Source organism: Microcebus murinus, chromosome 19, assembly GCF_040939455.1.
Source record: "Microcebus murinus isolate Inina chromosome 19, M.murinus_Inina_mat1.0, whole genome shotgun sequence".
In the NCBI taxonomy this organism is placed as follows: Eukaryota; Metazoa; Chordata; class Mammalia; order Primates; family Cheirogaleidae; genus Microcebus; species Microcebus murinus.
Genome location: NC_134122.1, coordinates 25,688,491 through 25,707,794, shown reverse-complemented (window position 1 = coordinate 25,707,794; position 19,304 = coordinate 25,688,491). Strand labels below are relative to the sequence as shown.

General features: G+C 47.5%; 1 protein-coding gene across 1 annotated transcript; it reads left to right on the top strand.

The window, feature by feature from the left end:
- The first annotated feature begins 950 nt into the window (after window positions 1-950).
- On the top strand, window positions 951-15,758 carry INTS15 (integrator complex subunit 15). Its single transcript, XM_012758855.2, has 6 exons — window positions 951-1,421; window positions 1,948-2,169; window positions 4,544-4,709; window positions 9,777-10,304; window positions 11,291-11,330; window positions 14,962-15,758. Exons 1-6 carry the CDS (start codon window positions 1,230-1,232, stop codon window positions 15,161-15,163), a joined length of 1,350 nt encoding a protein of 449 aa, XP_012614309.1. The 5' UTR covers window positions 951-1,229; the 3' UTR covers window positions 15,164-15,758.
- The last annotated feature ends 3,546 nt before the right edge of the window (window positions 15,759-19,304 follow it).

The following is a 19,304-nucleotide window of genomic DNA, read 5'->3' as shown; positions in this document are numbered from 1 at the left end:
CTTGATGTGCAGCAGAGTCTCAGTGACTCAATTTCTTGGCCTTGGTCCTGGCTGCACTTTCTTTTATGCCTGTCCCTATTCTCTGTCCCCTCTTCAGGGGATTTTCATCTTGGTAACCACATCCAGAGTCCTCACACAGACCTGCCTTGGAGCCAGCATAGATAGGCCTTTTATAGGAGGCACATTTCTGGATTTGTGGCCTCCTGCCTGTCCTCCACTGGCCTCTTCTGGCCATATTCAAGTCTTTCCTGCCCTGTTTAAAAAAATCCAAAACTAGTGCAGAATACAGCAATGAATGTAGGAAAAGAGGACACAAAAAGTGCTGAAGGTTTTTAGAGTGGGAGGGTTTTCAGGAGCAGGACCTCGTGGGCTGGACCTTGCTGGCTGCCTAAGATTCCCATGGTCCTTCCAGGCTAGGCCAAGGAGCCAGTGTCCTCGAGGCCAGGCCTCCAGAAAGGGCTGGGAAATAGGGACCCTGGGGACACGGAGTGGGAGTCGGGGGTTGAAGGAAGGCCCCTACTAGGCATCATCTGTCATATCAGCCTGTGCGGTCAGAACAACTGTAATCTTTAAGATGGATCACTGGCGCCAGGAGGGAGCCCAAGTCCGCTGGCCCCAAGCCAAAACCTGTACTACTCCCCTATCCCTGCTGGTGGAAAAGGGCAGTGAAATGAAATAGTGGGAGTTTTGAACGCCGCGCAAGGCACAAGAGAGCCTCCAAAGGCTTGCCGGCTTTCACTGGTGAGTGTGGTACCTCCTGCCTTCGCGGCTCGGTGCCGCCGGGCTCCTGGCCCGAAGGCGGCTCCTGGGCTGGGGGCGTGGCCTGCCTCTGGCCGCCGCGGGTTCCTTATCCCACCCCGCGCGCCAGGCAGCGCCACCAGGGGGCGCCCTCCCGAGAGCGCGCCCGGGCCGCGGCCTGCGTTTGGCCCCTGCGGGCTGCCGTCGCCGCGCCGGGCATTCCGCCGCCGTTCGGCTGCGCGGCGTCGGCTCCGGCGGCTCTGGGCAGCGCCGCAGTCGGACTCCCCGGCGCCCGACGGCCGGCAGCGGCGGCGATGGCCCCCTGAGCAGGCCGGGAGCAGGTGGCGGCGGGCGGGCGGGCGGTGGGGCCCAGGCCCGGGGTCGGGGCGGAGGCCCGGGTCGCGCCTCTTTGTCTCCGCGGGCGGCGGCGCGGCCCCGGGCTCCCGGCGGAAGTGGGACGCTCTCGGCGCTGGTGCCGCGGCGGCCGCACCATGAGCGACATCCGCCACTCGCTGCTGCGCCGCGACGCGCTGAGCGCCGCCAAGGAGGTGCTGTACCACCTGGACATCTATTTCAGCAACCAGCTGCAAAGCGCGCCGCTGCCCATCGTGGACAAGGGCCCGGTGGAGCTGCTGGAGGAGTTCGTGTTCCAGGTGCCCAAGGAGCGCGGCGCGCAGCCCAAGGTGCGGCTGAGCGAGTGGACGGGTGGCTGCCCCGACTGTGTTCCGGATAGGCAGACTGGTGTCCTTTACCCCAGTGCTGACGAATGTTTGTCAAGCCACACACGCCCTTCGTTACGGGAGCTCCGTCCTCACCCTTGGCGTGCTCCTGCAGCAGCCTTGAGACCCCTTTTCTGGGGTCCAGAGGCATTGTTCTGCTGTGTGCCTGTTTCACGGGGCGTGTGACAGACGAGTCTCAGTGGTGTTAGAGGAAGAGACTTTGGAGACTGCCCACTCACTAAAGGCCTGTTAGCTTGTCATTGAGAGGCTCAAACCGTTTCATGTCATTCTGGGTCTTCCAGGATGATGTATGATGATATATGTGACTTTTTGCTGAGAATAACAGCAAAGTTCTGTCCACTGGGACTGGAGCTTCATAAGGATGAAAAGTACCCTAGGGAAATTTTCTGTTTTCTGTTTTCTTACTGTATGAATTAGTAATCAAGTTGGAGCCAAATTTCTTATAATTTTCCCTGCATTTGTTTTACAGAGACTGAATTCACTTCAGGAGCTTCAACTTCTTGAAATCATGTGCAATTATTTCCAGGAGCAAACCAAGGATTCTGTCCGGCAGATTATTTTCTCATCCCTTTTCAGTCCTCAAGGGAACAAGGCCGATGACAGCCGGATGAGCTTGTTGGGAAAACTGGTCTCTATGGCTGTGGCTGTGTGTCGAATCCCGGTATTGGAGTGTGCAGCCTCCTGGCTTCAGGTACTGCTCTAGAGTAGCCTTGCTCCTCAGTGCCTCTGAAGAGGAGTTTATTGTCAGGAATTTTCATTTACTTGGATTTTTGGAGAGGTCTTATCCACATATATTATGTCCTTGATTGTTACTGTCCTGTGGGGTGATACAGTACCCCAGTCCCATTTTTAGATACAGATTGTAACCATTCTTGAGAATGCAGTGGTGTATAAATAACAAATGATTTTTTCTTTTAATGAATAATAAAAGAAATGGGTCCATCTTCAGAACAAGTGGAAATCTTTTTTCTTAGGTGAAAATGATAAGGTTGGATTTTGAAAACAATATGTATGCAGTCTCAAAGGTAGCTTTTTTTTTTTAAGAAAGATCGCAATATATCTAACTATGGCCATACCACCCTGAATGTGCTGGATCTCATTTGATCATGGAAGCTAAGCAGGGTTGGGCCTGGTCAGTACTTGGATGGGAGAAAGATCATTATATATCAAATTATGGTGATATTTACCTGTCATTAGAAGTTTTTTTTGTATGTAATTAGGTTAGGAAGCATGTGAATTGTTTTGCTTTGTTCTAGGGTAACATCAGAAAGTTGATGGCTCTTCTAATGGATGTGGACATAAATGCCTTCTAGAGTGGTTTTAAATGTCAAAGAGAAAATATAGTACATTTAGTGTTAAGGTGGTATTTAGGAAGATTAACTTTGTTGTTTTTTTTACTAAAAGTCTGAAAAATTGATAATCCACTGAGAGAAATTATTAGCCAGAAATTTTCTTGATCCTTGGCTAAGCTAACAGAATTTACTGCTATATTCAGTTTCATAAGCCTGCTTCATCTGCAAGCCCTTGAAATCTTTTTTTCTCAATTTAACGTTTTTCTTATAATCTTGTTTATCCGTGAAATTTGGCTAGCGAAAATATATTGTTATTTGTAATACACAGATGAATCTCAGTGGAATCTGTGCCTTAATTCTCACCAGTTCAATTTCTGGAGCATCCAAATTCATCATGCATATTGTATTTAACCTCAGGATTACTTGACAACCTAGTGAAACCAAGTTTAGCATCTTTTAACTTGTCATATATTTTGTCATATTTTATGACATGTCATGTTATATGACAATAACTTGTCATATTTTTCATTTATCTGTTGAGATGCTGCTGTGCTGGCATTTTGGCAAAATGAAAGATGTCAACGACAGGAAAGGGGCTTAATGATTAGGGTCAGGACTTGCCATGCTGGGGCAAGGGGCTGCAGCTTCCTCCTGGGGAAAGAGAGGGGGCAGATTATAGCCTGAATGAACAATGTGGCCTGCTGTCTCCTTGTAGTTTCTTCCACAGGACAAGTTGGCACCCTAGAGATACAGCTTCCTGAACAGCTGCTGAATGTGGGCAGAGCTTCAGATTGACATGGATGTGAAGGAAAAAAGGCAGGGAGGGTGGTGATGTAGAATTCAAAGGTGTTATAGAAACCTTTTTTTTTTTTTTTTTTGAGACAGAGTCTCATTCTGTTACCCAGACTAGAGTGCCATGGCATCAGCCTATCTCACAGCAACCTCCAACTCCTGGGCTCAAGTAATCCTGCCTCAACTTCCCAAGTAGGTGGGACTACAGGCATGTACCACCATGCCCAGCTAATTTTTTCTATATATTTTTAGTTGTCCAGCTAATTTCTGTCTATTTTTTTTTTTTTTTTTTTAGTAGAGATGGGGTCTCGCTTTTGCTCAGGCTGGTCTCAAACTCCTGAGCTCAAACAATCCGCCTGCTTCAGCCTCCCAGAGTGCTGGAATTACAGGCATGAGCCACCACGCCTGCCCTATATAGAAACCTTTTGAAGAGAGCAGGATTGTAAGGGAAATTTAGAAAGTACTGCTCTAGACAAACATCTTAATCATGGAATTCACAAACTCTCCTAAATCTCTTCAAATTGGTAGCGACTATTAATCCCCACAGGGTTACAAAAGTTATCACTTCCTCACCTGAAGTCAGAAACAATCTTTCCTAAGTAAATTTTAAAGCAAGGTTGGCAGATGTTTTATGTAAAGGGTGAAATAGTGAAATATTGTAGGCTTTGTGGGTCATATAGTCCCCTTTCACAGCTATTCAACTCTGCCCTTGTAGTGCAAGAGCAGCTTTAGACAGGAGGCAAATGAATGACCATGGCTGTGTCTCAGTGAAACTTTATTTACAAAAATGAGTAGAGGGATGGATTTGGTCTATGGGCTTTAAATTGCCAACTCCTGCTTCAAAGTAAGCTGTTAATTTCTTTTTCCCCTCTTGGAAGCAGTTCTGCCAGTTCTAGTGGTATTCAGCATATGTACATAGTCTTCTTGCCAGTGTCCTAACTCATGACACCTGTAGTTATGTGGACTGTGGTTTTTTTCCAGCGGACGCCTGTGGTCTACTGTGTGAGGCTAGCCAGGGCCCTCGTGGATGACTACTGCTGTTTGGTGCCAGGATCTGTTCAGACGCTGAAGCAGATATTCAGTGCCAGCCCTCGGTTCTGTTGCCAGTTCATAACTTCCGTCACTGCGCTCTATGATCTGTCGTCAGGTAAACTTTAAACAGGTTGTTTCTGTTAAAGAAGCTTCAACTGATAGCCATATTTTTTTTTTCACTGAATACCCAGAAGAAATGTCCAGTGAATGCTTTGGCCTTTTCTCTCTGAAAAGTGTGTTTTTATTTTAAGCTAAAGGAGTGGGCCACCTCAACTCATGTAGTTTGCTAAGAGGGAGGTTAGCCATTTGACTGAGTCAGAATGGTTCAACTGGCAGACAACCCAAAAAGCCAGGCTCTGGCATCTGGTGAGACATGGCCTGTTCCCTAGACATATGATTTGTGTTTTTAATCCCCACTTTTTATTTTGAAAAATTTCAAAGCTTCAGAAAAGTTTCAAGCATAGTGCAACAAATATTCATACACTTGTTACTTAGATTCAACCATTAACAATATTTTGCCATGTATTCTCTTCTCTCTTTCTGAGTGTACACACACACACACACCCCAAATGTTTTTTTTTCCTGAACTATGGAGAATTTGTTGTTGATATCATGTACCAAATACTTAAGCATGTATTTCCTAAGAACAAGAACATTCTCTTACACAACCATGGTACTATTATCACACATAAGAAATTTAATGTTGATGGAATACTATTATTTAATATATAGCCTATATTCAGATTTCCCTGATTATGTCAATAATGTTTTTTTTTTTTTTTTAAAGAGACAGGATCTCACTGCTGCCCAGGCTGGAGTGCAGTGGTGCAATCATAGCTCACTATGGCCTTGAACTCCTGGGCTCAGGCGATCTTCCTGCCTTAACCTCCCATGTAGCTAGGACTACAGGTGCGTGCTATCACACTCAGCTAATTTTTAAAATTTTTGTAGAGACGGGGTCTCACTGTGTTGCCCAGGCTGGTCTCTAACTCCTAGCTTCAAGCAAGCCTCCTACCTCAGCATCCCAAAGTGATGGGATTATAGATGTGAGCCACCACATCCATGCCTGGCCAATACTGTCTTTTATGCCCTTTCTTTTTGCTCTGAGGGATCATACATAATATATAGTTGTCATGTCTCTTTGGTTTTTTCTTTTTTTTTGAGACACGGTCTCACTCTTTCACCCTGGCTAGAGTGCAGTGGTGTCATCATAGCTCCATGTAACCTCAAACTCCTGGACTCAAACGATCCTCCTGCCTTCAGCCTCCTGAGTAGCTGGGACTACAGATACGCACCACCATGCCCGGCTAATTTTTCTATTTTTTGTAGAGGCAGGACAGGGTCTCACTCTTGCTCAGGCTGTTCTCAAACTCCTGGCCTCAAGCAGTCCTCCTGCCTCAGCCTCCCAAAGTGCTAGTATTATAGGCATGAGCCACTGTGCCTAACCCTCTTTGGTTTTCTTAAATCTAGACCAGCCCCTGGTATTTAACAAATAATTTTTTATGACACTGACATTTTTGAAGAGTTCAGGCCTGTTGTTTTGTAGACTGTCTCTTAATGTGGATTTGTCTGATTGTTTCCTTATGAAAAGATTTGAGTTAAATCATTTCAGCATCTGTACTGCCTAAGTGATGATGTGTCGTTAGTGCCTGATGTTATAGGCAAACATGTTGGTTCTATTAATGACGTTTTGGGGACTTCCTCACCAGGATGCCAGTGGAGGTCCTCAGAACAGCCATGATGTATTTAATAGCATTTGGCTTTGGCTGGGAGAAGCCTAATGTCTCTCATTCCTGAGCCCTGTGATCAGACTCCCAATTAAAAAACTAAAAAAAACCAGAAGTTGACCAGCTATGATCAAATCAGGGCAGGGGCTCAGATCCTTGCCTATTGGGCTTTGCTGTTCACTTTCCTCCCCCAGGGGTGGGTTCCAAGGAACAGGGATTGACAAGCAAGGATTTCTAGTACACTGAGTCCTTCTGTATCTGTATCCTTGTGTGGTCACCACTGCCCTGTGTGGCTCCCAGGCAAGGGGTTTGAGCCTTGTTTTCCATGTGGGGAAGTTACAGGCCTTGGTGAGTGGCATTCTGTCCAGAACTGGCTCAAAGGCGCCTTTTCTGCTTGTATTTTAGCTTCCTCCTTCTCTGCCCTAGGCTCTTGCTGCTCAGAGGGCTGACAAATGGTCTCTTTTTTATTCTGGTCTGATAGCTAAAACAACATTTTGAGAGTCTTCAGCAACATTTTCCATTTTTGTTCAGTCCAATATTGGTCTCCTGCCAGCCCCCTGACTATATTTGAGCCTCCTTTTATTTATAACTTTTTTCTTGCTGTTAGACTTTTTAGCGCTCTTGAAGTTTGTGTGGAAATGGTGTGAACACGCAAGTGCGTACCATATTTACATGCTAATTTATTTTTTGTGTTTGCACAGGGTGTGGGCTCTGTCACCCAGGCTAGTGTGCAGTGGTGTGATCCTAGCTCAATGTATCATCAAACTCCTAGGCTCAAGCCATCCTCCTGCCTCAGCCTCCCAAGTAGCAGGGATTATAGGCACATGCCTGGTTAATTTTTAAATTTTTTTCTAGTGGCAAAGTCTTGTTATGGTATCCATCTTCTCAAACTCCTGGCCTCAAGTGATCTTCCCACCTTGACCTCTCAAAGTGCTGGGACTACAGATGTGAGCCCCCACACCAGTCACTAATCACGTACTCCTTCTTTGTAGCAGTTAGCTACTGGGGTGGAAAGCAGGTCTTGTAGAGCAGTGCTGTACCACTAGAGTGGAATTTTCTCTGGCTTTCTGCTGCAGAGGCTACCTAAGAGCTGTTTTGTTTTTTTTTAAATGTTTTATGTCTATCTTTTTTTTTTTTTTTTTTACTGATGGCACCTAAGAGCTCTTAATAGCTAGGAACAATATTCAGGCCTTTTTTTTTCCAATAAGAAAGATCTGATTAAATTCAGTTCATAGCCTCATAGTTGCCTTTCAAGATATCAGGCAATAAGGACAGAAATTGGCCTTACCATTGGGAATGGATGAATTAGCAGATGGAATAGGAAATAATATTCAGGGAATACCACTAATGTACAAGAGTAGATCTGAGACGCAGTATTTTTCTCTTAAGTCAGTGTGTCTTGCCTGATTGATGTGTTGGTGATTTCTTAAGTCCCTGAGCGCACAGTGGTGGCTTTGGAGGCCACTGTCAGAATGGTGATTGATGCTGCTCTTGGGTGCTTCTGGTAACAGGAGAGCATTCTTGAGTGATCTGTGCCTTCAAAACCACAAAAAGGAAGAAGCTCACCTGACCATACAGAACCTCCTCTTGCCTGAATAGTGCCAGGACCTCGTGTCTCTGAGGAGGAAGGTCATGGAGATTGAGGACTCACTCACAATGTACATATACTCTCATGTATGACTGGAGCACACATGTACATGTGCACACATTGCCTCCAGGCTGGTGGAGATGCCTCAGCTTAGACACAGGGGAGGCTACACTGGTGGACACCCAGGCTACACTGGGTGTGAACCTGGCGTTGCCCAGACAGAAACGTTGCTGGGGAATTAAGGGGCTAGATGCAGGACAACTGCTACCTACTGTTGCCATCATTTCACAACAGAAGGGGCGGGATGGGTGGGGACTGGTTAATAGTAAAACAATCAGTAGGAATAATCTTAGAAAAAAAGACCAGTCTCCTGGGAAAGAGCAGTTGGAAACCTTATACCAACATGTATCTTGCTTTTCCCACAGTCTACTTCTTTGTACTTGGCTTTGAGTGTCCTCAGGGCTCTGTTATCCTTAGTATTTTAAATAAAATTCCACAGTTTTTATGTCCAAAACTACTTCATCCTTTCCCTTGTGAGTAAGTTTCCTCCCTGTATTGGGTATCTCCTGCATGGTACAGTGACAGCTGTGGTGGCCTTCAGGGAGCAGCTCAGAATCCTGCAGTCATCTGTCAGCTGTCCAGGGCCATCCCAGCCCCAAACCTGGAACCCTTGTCGAAGCAACAGCCTGATCTGTGATCCCTGAGACCTGGCACACTCTACAGCCTAGGCCGAGAATAAGAACAAGTATTGACACTTATTCTGGGCTTGTAAGTGTGCTGGGCACTGTCTCAGTCCTTTATACAGAGACTAACTCATTTCATCTTTTAACAACCCCATCTGTCATTGCCACATAAAGGATGAGGAAACTGAGGCACAGTAATATTAAGTAACTTCCCCAAGATTCATCAGAAGTACGTGGTGGACCCACCCTGCTTGTTAACCACTAGGCTACGCTGCCCATCCTGGGATTGGCGTGCAGTGTCCTTAGGTTGCTTGTGTGCCTATGAGTGGGTCCCCGGCCTCCTCTCTCTGGGCTGTACGCCCCACAGCTCATGGGAAAGCTAAGCCATTCTAGGATTGTTGACTTTTTTTTTTCTATATATATATATTAGTTGGCCAATTAATTTCTTTCTATTTATAGTAGAGACGGGGTCTTGCTCTTGCTCAGGCTGGTTTTGAACTCCTGACCTCGAGCAATCCACCTGTCTCGGCCTCCCAGAGTGCTAGGATTACAGGCGTGAGCCACCGCGCCCGGCCCACTTTTTTTTTTTTTTTTTTTTTTGAGACGGAGTCTCGCTTTGTTGCCCAGGCTTGAGTGAGTGCCGTGGCGTCAGCCTAGCTTATAGCAACCTCAAACTCCTGGTGGGCTCAAGCAATCCTGCTGCCTCAGGCTCCCCAGTAGCTGGGACTACAGGCATGTGCCATCATGCCCGGCTAATTTTTTCTATATATATTAGTTGGCCAATTAATTTCTTTCTATTTATAGTAGAGACAGGGTCTCGCCCCTGCTCAGGCTGGTTTCAAACTCCTGACCTCGAGCAATCGGCCCGCCTCGGCCTCCCGGAGTGCTAGGATTACAGGCGTGAGCCACTGCGCCCAGCTTACGATTGTTGACTTAATGAATACTTTTTGAGCCTCTCACTTGGCCCAGTGGTCCTGGGCACAGGTGAGGTAACACTGACTAAGACAGAAGTCCCAGCCCCATGCGGCAGATGTTCTCAGAAAGAAGATAGGAAACAGGCAGAGAGCAGTGATCTGAATGCCAGGGTCAGTGCTATAAGCTTGGGTGTCCAACTTCTCTCTTTCTACTTCCCACTCCTGTCCCTGAGCTGAGAACTCATCTGACCTGACCGTCTTTGTTTGCAGATGATCTTATCCCACCTTTGGACTTACTCGAAATGATCGTCAGCTGGATTTTTGAGGACCCAAGGTTGATTCTCATCACTTTTTTAAATACTCCGATCGCAGCCAATCTACCAATAGGATTTTTAGAACTCACCCCGCTCATTGGATTGATCCGCTGGTGCGTGAAGTCCCCTCTGGCTTATAAAAGGAAAAAGAAGCCCTCCTTATCCAATGGCCATGTCAATAACAAGGCTGCCAAGGACTCGGGCGTGGGGATGGACAGAGACTCCCACCTCCTGTACTCGAAACTCCACCTCAGCGTCCTGCAGGTTCTCCTGACGCTCCAGCTGCACTTAACCGAGAAGAATCTTTATGGACGCCTGGGGCTTATCCTGTTTGACCACATGGTCCCACTGGTAGAGGAGATCAACAGGTTGGCAGATGAACTGAACCCCCTCAACGCCTCCCAGGAGATTGAACTCTCGCTGGACCGGCTAGCACAGGCTTTGCAGGTGGCCATGGCCTCGGGAGCCCTGCTGTGCACGAGAGGTGGGTAATGCCTTGGCCAGGCCTCATGGGATAGGAACACCACTGCCTGGCAAAAGGAGAACAGGGACTCCACCAGACAAACACTGTTTTCGCTTCTGTTAGGATGTCTCTTGCTGAACACGGGAGGATTGGGGGAGGAGGGTAGAAGTCACAGAACATCTCCCAGTAGTACCCTGTCACCTTCCCCTCACCGCTCACTGCTGTCATGGTTCTAACATACCACAGATGTGACATCTGAGCGTCTCCTGACACTTTTTGCACAGGACTGGGGACTTCTCAAGAGCACAGATAAAATCTTTCCTCTTGAGGAATCTCATTTTTCTGTGTCCTTTGTTATTGAAGCATAATTTACATATGATAAAATGCACAAATTTAAGTGCAAAGTTTGATGAGTTTTGACATATATATATACGCATGTATCTGCTGACCAGACAAGACACACAACATTTCCGTCACTTGCTTTGAGGGTTCTTAATTCTGCGTTTCCGTGCTCAGAGTCTCTCAGAGAATGATCTGGTGCTAATGACACACTTGGGTTTGCTTTTTATTTTATTTTTTTATTTTTATTCTTTTTTTTCTTTTCAGGCAAGGGTCAAAGAGTAATGCTTTTTAAGTGTTGACTTACTCACAAGGGTTGCCTGTGGCCTCGAGGGGTAGTCACTGGCAGTGGGTTTCCCTCTTAGCACTGCCCTTAGAGTGCCTTGGGTGTCTGGTTGCCAGTGAGAGCCCTGCCACCAGGCTCCTTCCTGGCCATCTGACACACTGCCAAAGGGGCTACCCCCTTCCTAAGTGATGTCTTCTGTTTGGGGCCTACTTTGCTAAAGCAAAAATGGAAGGAAATGAGAACCCAGCTTCTAATCGATGTTAGGAAAATGTAGCATAAGGCACTGTTGCTGTCTTGCTGGCATCCTTGAAAAGAATGTCAGTGACCGTTTCATTGTGTTGCCTCCAGTCTGTTCCTTAATCATTTCTCTCCTTAATTTCAGATGACCTGAGGACCCTGTGCTCCAGGCTGCCTCATAATAAGTAAGTGCCCTATCAAGACTTCTAGCTGGGCTGCATGCTGGGCCAGGGTGGGGGAAGCAAGGCTGAGTGCACCCCTTTATCCTGGGCTCCTGGGGGAGGGTGATCTGCAGGGTCTAGAGCTTCTCCCCATAAGGAGCCCCTTAAGGACCCGTTGATAATTAGGGAATGGACATGATGGGAAAACCCATGTGAGAGGAGCACTAAATAGAGAGTAAATGTGAAAAAATGGTCCTGGGAGTCAAAAAAAGAAGCCAGAGTAGCTCCAGGTGTCACTGAAAGCTGCTAAATGAGCATGCACCTGGGTAGCAGTGGCGCCCTGTCAGTGACATTGCGAACTGCACAGCCCTTTGGGAAGCACCGCAGAGCCACAGCCCTAGAGGGCAGCGCGTTGGTTGTGCTGGTGCTTGGCCATCAGGTGGCAGGGACCCGGGTCCTGAGCGCTGGCTCTGTCTGTGATTTGCTGTGGTGCTTGAGAAGTCTCTTTACCAATCTCTTGCCTCGGTTTGCCCCCTTATAAGATGGCGAGTGGTACTATTGTAAAGTTCTCAGCATAGTCCCTGTCACGTGGAAACCTCTCCACAAATGCAGTTACAGGGATGAAAAGCAGGAACTGTGGTCACACAGATTCTCGTACAAATAAATCCCAGCTTGCTGCTTCCTGTCCATGTGACCCTGGGCAAGTTCCCTACCTTCTGCAGCCTCAGGTTCCTCATCTGGAAAATTGGGACAATCATAGGACCTGCCTCATGACCTGGTGCTCCGCCAACCCCCGCCATAGGGTTTGTGTGAGGATTAAATGAGTAAAACCACAGAAAGCACTTAGAGCAGTACTTGATCTGTGGTAAGTGTCTAACAAATGTCAGCTGCTGTCACTATTATTGTTCTTTCAGTAACTTAAAAATTTCACTTCTGTGACTCTGCTTTTAGAAAAAAGGCCAAAAGGCACATGCGCAAAAATGTTTCATACAGTTGCAGTGTTATTCCAGCAAAAAACCGGCAGCAACCTAAGTATCCCCAGTGCAGGGATACTTAGTAAGCTAGTTGTGATACATCACAAGGATAGAATATTATGTATCCACTAAAAATAGTAATTGTGACAACTGTGTGAGGAAATGTTTATAGCTGAAGGCAGAACTCCTGTGCACAGGGACCGGGTTTACAGAAATGAAAAATGACCGAGTTAACTTGGTAGGTTATTAATGTTCTTGCACAGGGACTGGGTTTACAGAAATGAAAAATGACTGAGTTAACTTGGTAGGTTATTAATGTTCTTTCTTCGGACCCATCGCATTGGTCTTGAACAGGGAGTGCTGGGGTTCCAGGTGCTCACAGCCACTCCGGGCCTGGCCACAGGCTCTGGCACATGCAGGGAGTCTGGGTGTGCTGGCAGGTTGAGACAGAAATGTGCATAATTTGAGTCCAGGGGTCAGCCAGCTATTGATTCACAGCCAGCAGAGGAAGCGAGTCCTTGCGCTGTTTGGGGACTTTCATTCCCACCACACTCTGCCAGGTTCTGCAAGGGAAGAGCAGCTCGGGGCAGGTGTCTAAGTAGATGCAAAACCTGAGGAGGTGGAATGGAAGGGATGCAACTGTTCTGCTTGAGGTGTTATGTCAATACAGCAGACAGACTGTCCCAGGGCCACCTTTCCCTGAGGAGCCCATGCTGTCCTTTTATTTCTGGGTTTTTTTTTTTTTGGTCCGGGCTCCAGAAGCTTCCTCAGCATCTGAGAACATTGTTGGTATCTGTTGGCACCTTTTCGTCTCTTGCAGTAGTCCCTTCGTGATATTCCCTTCTTTGTCCACAGTTTTTATTTAATGTTTTAGTGTTTTCAGGGAATTAACATAAGGATAGGATATAAACTCAGGTCATTTTAGGCTTATAACTAGGGGTCTGTGTTGGAGTCTCCTCTGTACCTCAGCAGTCCGCTGCTGGTCCTGCCCTGGAGGCTCTGACTCCATCCCTTCCTGGGAGCCTGTGGCTGCCTCTTCTGACACAGATCCAGGGCAGCCCTGGCCTCAGGAGAGAGAGGGGACAGGTAGCTGCTCGCAGTGTCTCCTGGGTTTCTCATGGTCTCTGTGTGGTCTTCCCACCTAGACTAGAAACTTCTCAGACTATTTCTGTCTCTGGCAGGGTGTGCAGGTTCAGATAATCCCACATCCTGAATTTTGCCTCTGTAGTACTCCCTCCTCCTTGGGTTTGTTAATATTTTATTGAATTTCTCATTCAGAGTTGTAAAAAAGTAGTAACAGGTATGAAAAGGGGCCCAAAGAGCTTTGGACCACTAAAGTGCTGCACCAGGCTTCCCAGTGCCCTTGGTTTACTGCCCAGGCCCCTCCTGTAGGCACTGGCCCCAGCCTTTGTCCTAGGAGAGGGGAGGGGAGGGTCAGTCTGCCACAGACCAGAGCAAGGGAGTAGACAGGAGACAGTCAGGGCCACAGAAGGGGGAAGTGGCCCAGAGGATGGGCTGTTGCTGGCCCAGTGGAGCAGTGTGTGGGGAGGGTCAGCTTGAGCAAGTGATGGGGCTTGAGCAGGACCTGGCAGGTGGCTTTGGGGAGGGAGAGACCAGCAGAGGTGCTGCAGACACAGGATGAGGCTGGGCAAGGTCCTTGGGTGAGGTCAGGAAAGGAGTGGGCAGCGCAGTGTCTATTTGCAGGTATGTCTGTGGCCGGTCCTACTCCAGGGAGGTAGGGATGGAGGAGGCTGTGTTGGGAAGGTGGAGGATGGATTGGGGGACCTGAGAGGTTGTTCTGTTCAGGGTAGAACCTGTAGGGAGTCAGTCACTTCAGGCTGACAGCAGGACTCAGGTGGGCTGAGGCTGGGAGAGCTGGAGGTGTGGGGCAGAAGCGGGGGTGGGGGGTAGGTTCTAGGAGTTATGCTTGTCCTGGGGGAGGTGAGTTAGAAAGGAGGGCCAGTGAGCTCTTTCGGGTGTCTCAGAAGGGACCCAGCAGCGGAAAGTGCTGTTGGAGTCAGGAGGGAGGAGAATGTCTAGCAGGTGGGGGCTGTGGGTTTGCTGGACCCCAAACCAGAGCCCCAGGTGCCTGGGCCTGGCGGTCAAGGGCGGAAGCATGGGACCCTGGGGAGACCCTGGTGCGGGTGGGATGGAGGTGCTCCTTAGCAGAGGATCTGAAGCTCCACCGGGTGCGAGTGGGAGAGGTAGTGGGCCACGAAGGTCAATAAGGGCCGCCAGGCCTCACCCACCCCTGAGGGGCCCTGTACCAGGCTCTCCATTTCAGGGTCATGTGCAAGGCCAGCTTTCCTGGGGCTTACACTTGCGATTCAGTTAGGACCTGTGGCAGAGGGTGGAAGGGCTGCGACTGGAGCCTGTTTGTGGACCACAGGCCCGATGCAGGCCCCTCCCTCCATGCTCTGTTGCCTGGCGGCTTGGCCTTCCCTCCAGGTCCCTCTTTTCTGCCTCTGCCTGTGTTCCCGTGTATATCTTCTGGCCCCAGGTCACCTCGCTGCTTAGTTTCCACCTCCCTGGAAACGCGTGTGACCGGTGCCTCGAGTGGGCGTGGGCGTCGGTGTCACCGAGTCCCAGCCAGGTGCAGGGAGGGCGGAGCCAGTGTGCAGTGCGTGTGCAGGCGGTTGCCTTGGACTCAGCGGCACTAACACCTCTCCTTATGTTTACAGCCTGCTCCAGCTGGTGATCTCCGGCCCAGTGCAGCAGTCGCCCCACGCAGCGCTCCCCCCTGGGTTCTACCCTCACATCCACACGCCCCCGCTGGGCTACGGGGCTGTGCCGGCCCACCCCGCCGCTCACCCCGCTCTGCCCACGCACCCAGGGCACACTTTCATCTCAGGCGTGACATTCCCATTCAGGCCCATCCGCTAGGCCGGCTCCTCGTGTGCCGCCACGCGGCAGTGTGCCTTCTGCGCCTGGGTTGGAGGAAGCCTTCTGAGAGAGGGGCGACAGGCCCCGCCGAAGAGGACCTTAGGGAAGCAGCCGCGGCCCCTCCTCACCGGCAGAACCGACTTGGTGCAACCAGTTCTGAGTCGTCGCAGTCCAGGTGCCTCCTACCTGGTCACATTCTTAAAAATCCAGATTGGATGGATGAAAGGAAGAACGCACAGCCCTCTGCAGAGAGTGCGCTGTGGGTGTTTTTAAGTATACCAATCCTGTGAGCCTTTGTTCTCGCGTGTCATTTCAGACACACTCTGAGCCTGTGCGTGAGGAGTGCTGCGGGGAGCGGCTGCATTGCAAGTCCATTGGGCTGGCCTCGTGAAGGCCACGTGTCCCGCCAGAAATGCAGGCTCTTTCTGCCGCTGTAGGAGCTCAGAGCTGAAGCGTCTTGACCTGAGCTCATGCACAGCCCACAGCACCGCTCAGGGAAGCCTGTCAGGATTTCCCGTCACCTCGGAAAGGAACTTCTGTTTTATTGGGGGTCTCTAAATTTTCCTATGTTCAAATAAATTTTTTCTAAACAGTTTTATAGACTTTATGGAATGTATTTTAACAACTTTATAACTGTGAGCTGTGGGAGTTTTCTCCCCAATCTGCTGTGATCATAGTAAGAAGATTGAGTACACGTATTAGCCACTTCTTTTGACAGAAGCACTTTGGACACAGTGTCTCCACCCCCAGCCGGGCGGCCAAGGTCAGTTGGCAATAGAGCACTCCTGATCTGTTTGCTCCGGGCCCACATTCTTTCTTCCCTCGGGTACAAAATAGAGCCTTCAGAAGTGTTTTTCTAGTACATGATTAGAAGGTGTCTGTTTAATTTTTTAATTTTGGTAGGAAGGAAAGGTCAGGAACCATGTTACTGTGCCCCCTACCCCCAGTCCTGCCGCCCCCAGCCTGAAAGTGAGCACTCAAGGACTGAGATTCACTGGTAGGGATGCAATTGAACCTGTGCTTCATTACCCTTCTATTCCTGGTTGAAGGCCATGACTTGGAGGACCAGACCAAACGAGATGATCTCTCAGATTCCATGTACGTGTGTACATGTAAGGTGTTTCTCAAGATCAGGAATGTGCGCTGATGTAGTTGCTTGTAAGGGCCATCCTTGGTTGACAAGGACCAAGTGTCCTTTCTTAGGACAAGAACCTGCAGCTTTCCTTGGGCTCCTGGAATGTCAACCAGGTCCCTGTAGCCTTAGCCAGAGCATAGGACCAGCCTGCAAGGTGAAGCTTAGTAGAGATCTGCTTTCAGGTAGCTTTCGAGAGCCACAGACTATAAAGGAACTTTTCTTTGGGTTTGATTTCATTATCTCTGACTGACCATGTCTCTTGTTCATTGTGTAAATCTGCTCATGTCAGAGATCAGGAACTGAAGTAAAATGTCTGCTTCTATCTCTTTTAGTGGGACCATCTATGAAACTAAAGAGATTAGTGTTGGGCTGGTTCTTAGTATTTCACTCTTGTACCAAGTATTATAGAAAAGGATCCAAAAGTAGCTTCCATGTTGCTTCCTAGTTTGAGAAGGTCTCTGAACAATGGAGCTCTCATGGCTCCATCTCACAAGGTGTCCCACACCAAATGTTTCCAGGGGCTAGATAGATCTCAGCCCTTCTCAGACCTACAGTAGTTCTTGCCAAAATAAGAAAAAAAAATGTAGGAAATAAAGCCACTGGAGCCACGGACTTCCTTTGGTAGTATTAGTGTGTGAGTAAATCAACCCATTAAAAATGGAGATACAGGGAGATTGTTCACACCCTCACCAATCCTTGCCTTCCTCCTTATTGATAATAAAAAGGATGCCTCCTGCTTAGTAATTATTATGTGCCAGGCACTTGCAAAGTGTTTTACATACATTAAAAATTGATGTATGACAAAATATTTGCAACATATTAAAGTATATACTGAATGTATGAACTACAAATTAATGAAAAAACATTCTATTAAAAAATGAATGATGGACATGAACAAATAATAGGAGAGAAGATACAAATGGCCAGTAGATACTAACAGATTACCTAAATGGTAACCAGGCAAATGTAGATTATATTAAATAGCAAGGTGCCATCTTTTCACTTTTCAGATTGGTAACACAAAGTATGACTAAAGGTGCAGAGAAGCAAGTGTCACGCTGAAGTGGGGTATATTGGTTTGGCCGTTCAGGAGAAATTAAAAAATAGAATGGCCTTGTGACCCAGCAATTCCAGAAACAAAAAGGGGTGTTCAAGGATGTTTGTTCCAGTATTGCTTTTTAAGTAGCAGTTTTATTGAGATATAATTCACATACCCAGCTCATCCATTTAAAATGTGCAATTCAGTGGTTTGTAGTATATTCACATAGTTGCGCAACCATCATCACCATCTATTTTAGGACCTTTCATCTCCCTATACCCATTAGCAGTCACTACCCCTCTCCCCACATCCCCTGGCAATCACTAATCTATTTTCTGTCTGTCTGGATTTGCCTTTTCTGGACATTTCATATAAATGGAATCATCCCATATGTGGCCTTGAGTTTGGCTTTTTTCACTTGGTATGTTAGGTTCATGTTGTAGCAGGTGTCAGAACTTCATTCCTTTCTATGGCTGAATAATCACCCATTATGTGGATGGACTGTTTTGTTCATTCATCAGCTGGTGGACATTTGGGTGGTTTCCACTTTTTGGCTATTGTGAATAATGCTGCTGTGAACATTTGTGTACAAGTTTTTGTGTGGACATGTGTTTTCAGTTCCTTTGAGAAACACACATACACACACACATACACACTAATGGAATTGCTTAGGCAGTATTTTTTTGACAAGGAATATCCAGAAACAGCTTCACTAGCCATCAGTAGGGGACTGGCCAACTAGGAGCTATAAACTCAGAAGTCCTTGGGGACCAGGCAGGTAATGTCAATGTCAACAGTTGATGCTACCAGGATCAGACACCAGGAGGGGCTGGGTGCTGGGGACTATGTTAATATGGGAGATACAGAGCTGATCCTTGCTGTACGTGAGCTCTTACTTAGGCCAGGACTTCTAGTTTTCAAGAGAAGATGAAAATAAAATTTTTTATGCTGTATTTTCTTTATTGAAAAACCCCCACCTTTGGAAACTATGGTGTTAGAAGTCAGGCTTCTGGTGGAAGGTGGGTAATACCAGGTATGTATTGCCAGGATTTATTGCCAAGTGTTCATAATAATTTAGAAAGCAAAACACAGAAAAGTATGGTGTGCTACCTTTTGCGTGAGAAAGGGGGTGGGGGAAGTATATGTAGAAACAAAGGATAAAGGAGAAACAAGTAAAACTCTTAGCCTGGGTTTCAGGGAGGACCAAAGGGGGCAGGAATTGATACAAGACTGCTGAATGCTCCATGGCTTAAGGTTGGACTTTGGAACCATGTAAGCATGTAAAACAATGAAGTCAGGCAGAAACACAAACTGAAACAAATGAAGTGGACTTAGTATCCAAATTGCTAGCATAACCACATAGAAAGGGAATTTTCCAGTTCCTGTAAAACACAGTAATTTGATTGCATCTCTGCCTTTTCCAACTTATGAAACTATGTTCAACATCACAAAGCATTTTTAAAAATGCACATGAAAGCTATGGGATGCTTTTGCCTCTCACATGGCAGTTGTTGACAATATTCGTGTTGGCAAGCAGATGGGGCATCTCCCCTCTCCTGCATCTTCTTCTTGATAAGGAACCTCACTGGGCAAGTGCTAGACATGTATCTGCTCAGGGCAGGCTGGGTCCCCCAGCAAGGTCTCCACCAGCACATCCTTCTCCACCTCTGGACAGAGTGTGATTCAGTAATGGGCAGGACCATTCCTGATATATGGCATGTCTGAGAAGATGGTTTCCTACAAAGTTCTCGACTAACCTCAAAGGGACCAGAAGTAGAGATACCTTCGTTTAAGTGTTGGACATCGTTGAGAATTTGGTGCCTCTATTTTGAGGCTCTGATCATCTTGTAGTTCCCCTGAGAAGTTGATCACTGAGGTGTTTTGGAGCCACTAACCAACCCTACAACATCCTACTATTGTATAGTATTTTTTTTTTTTTGGTACAATGAGATCATAGTGTTTTCTTC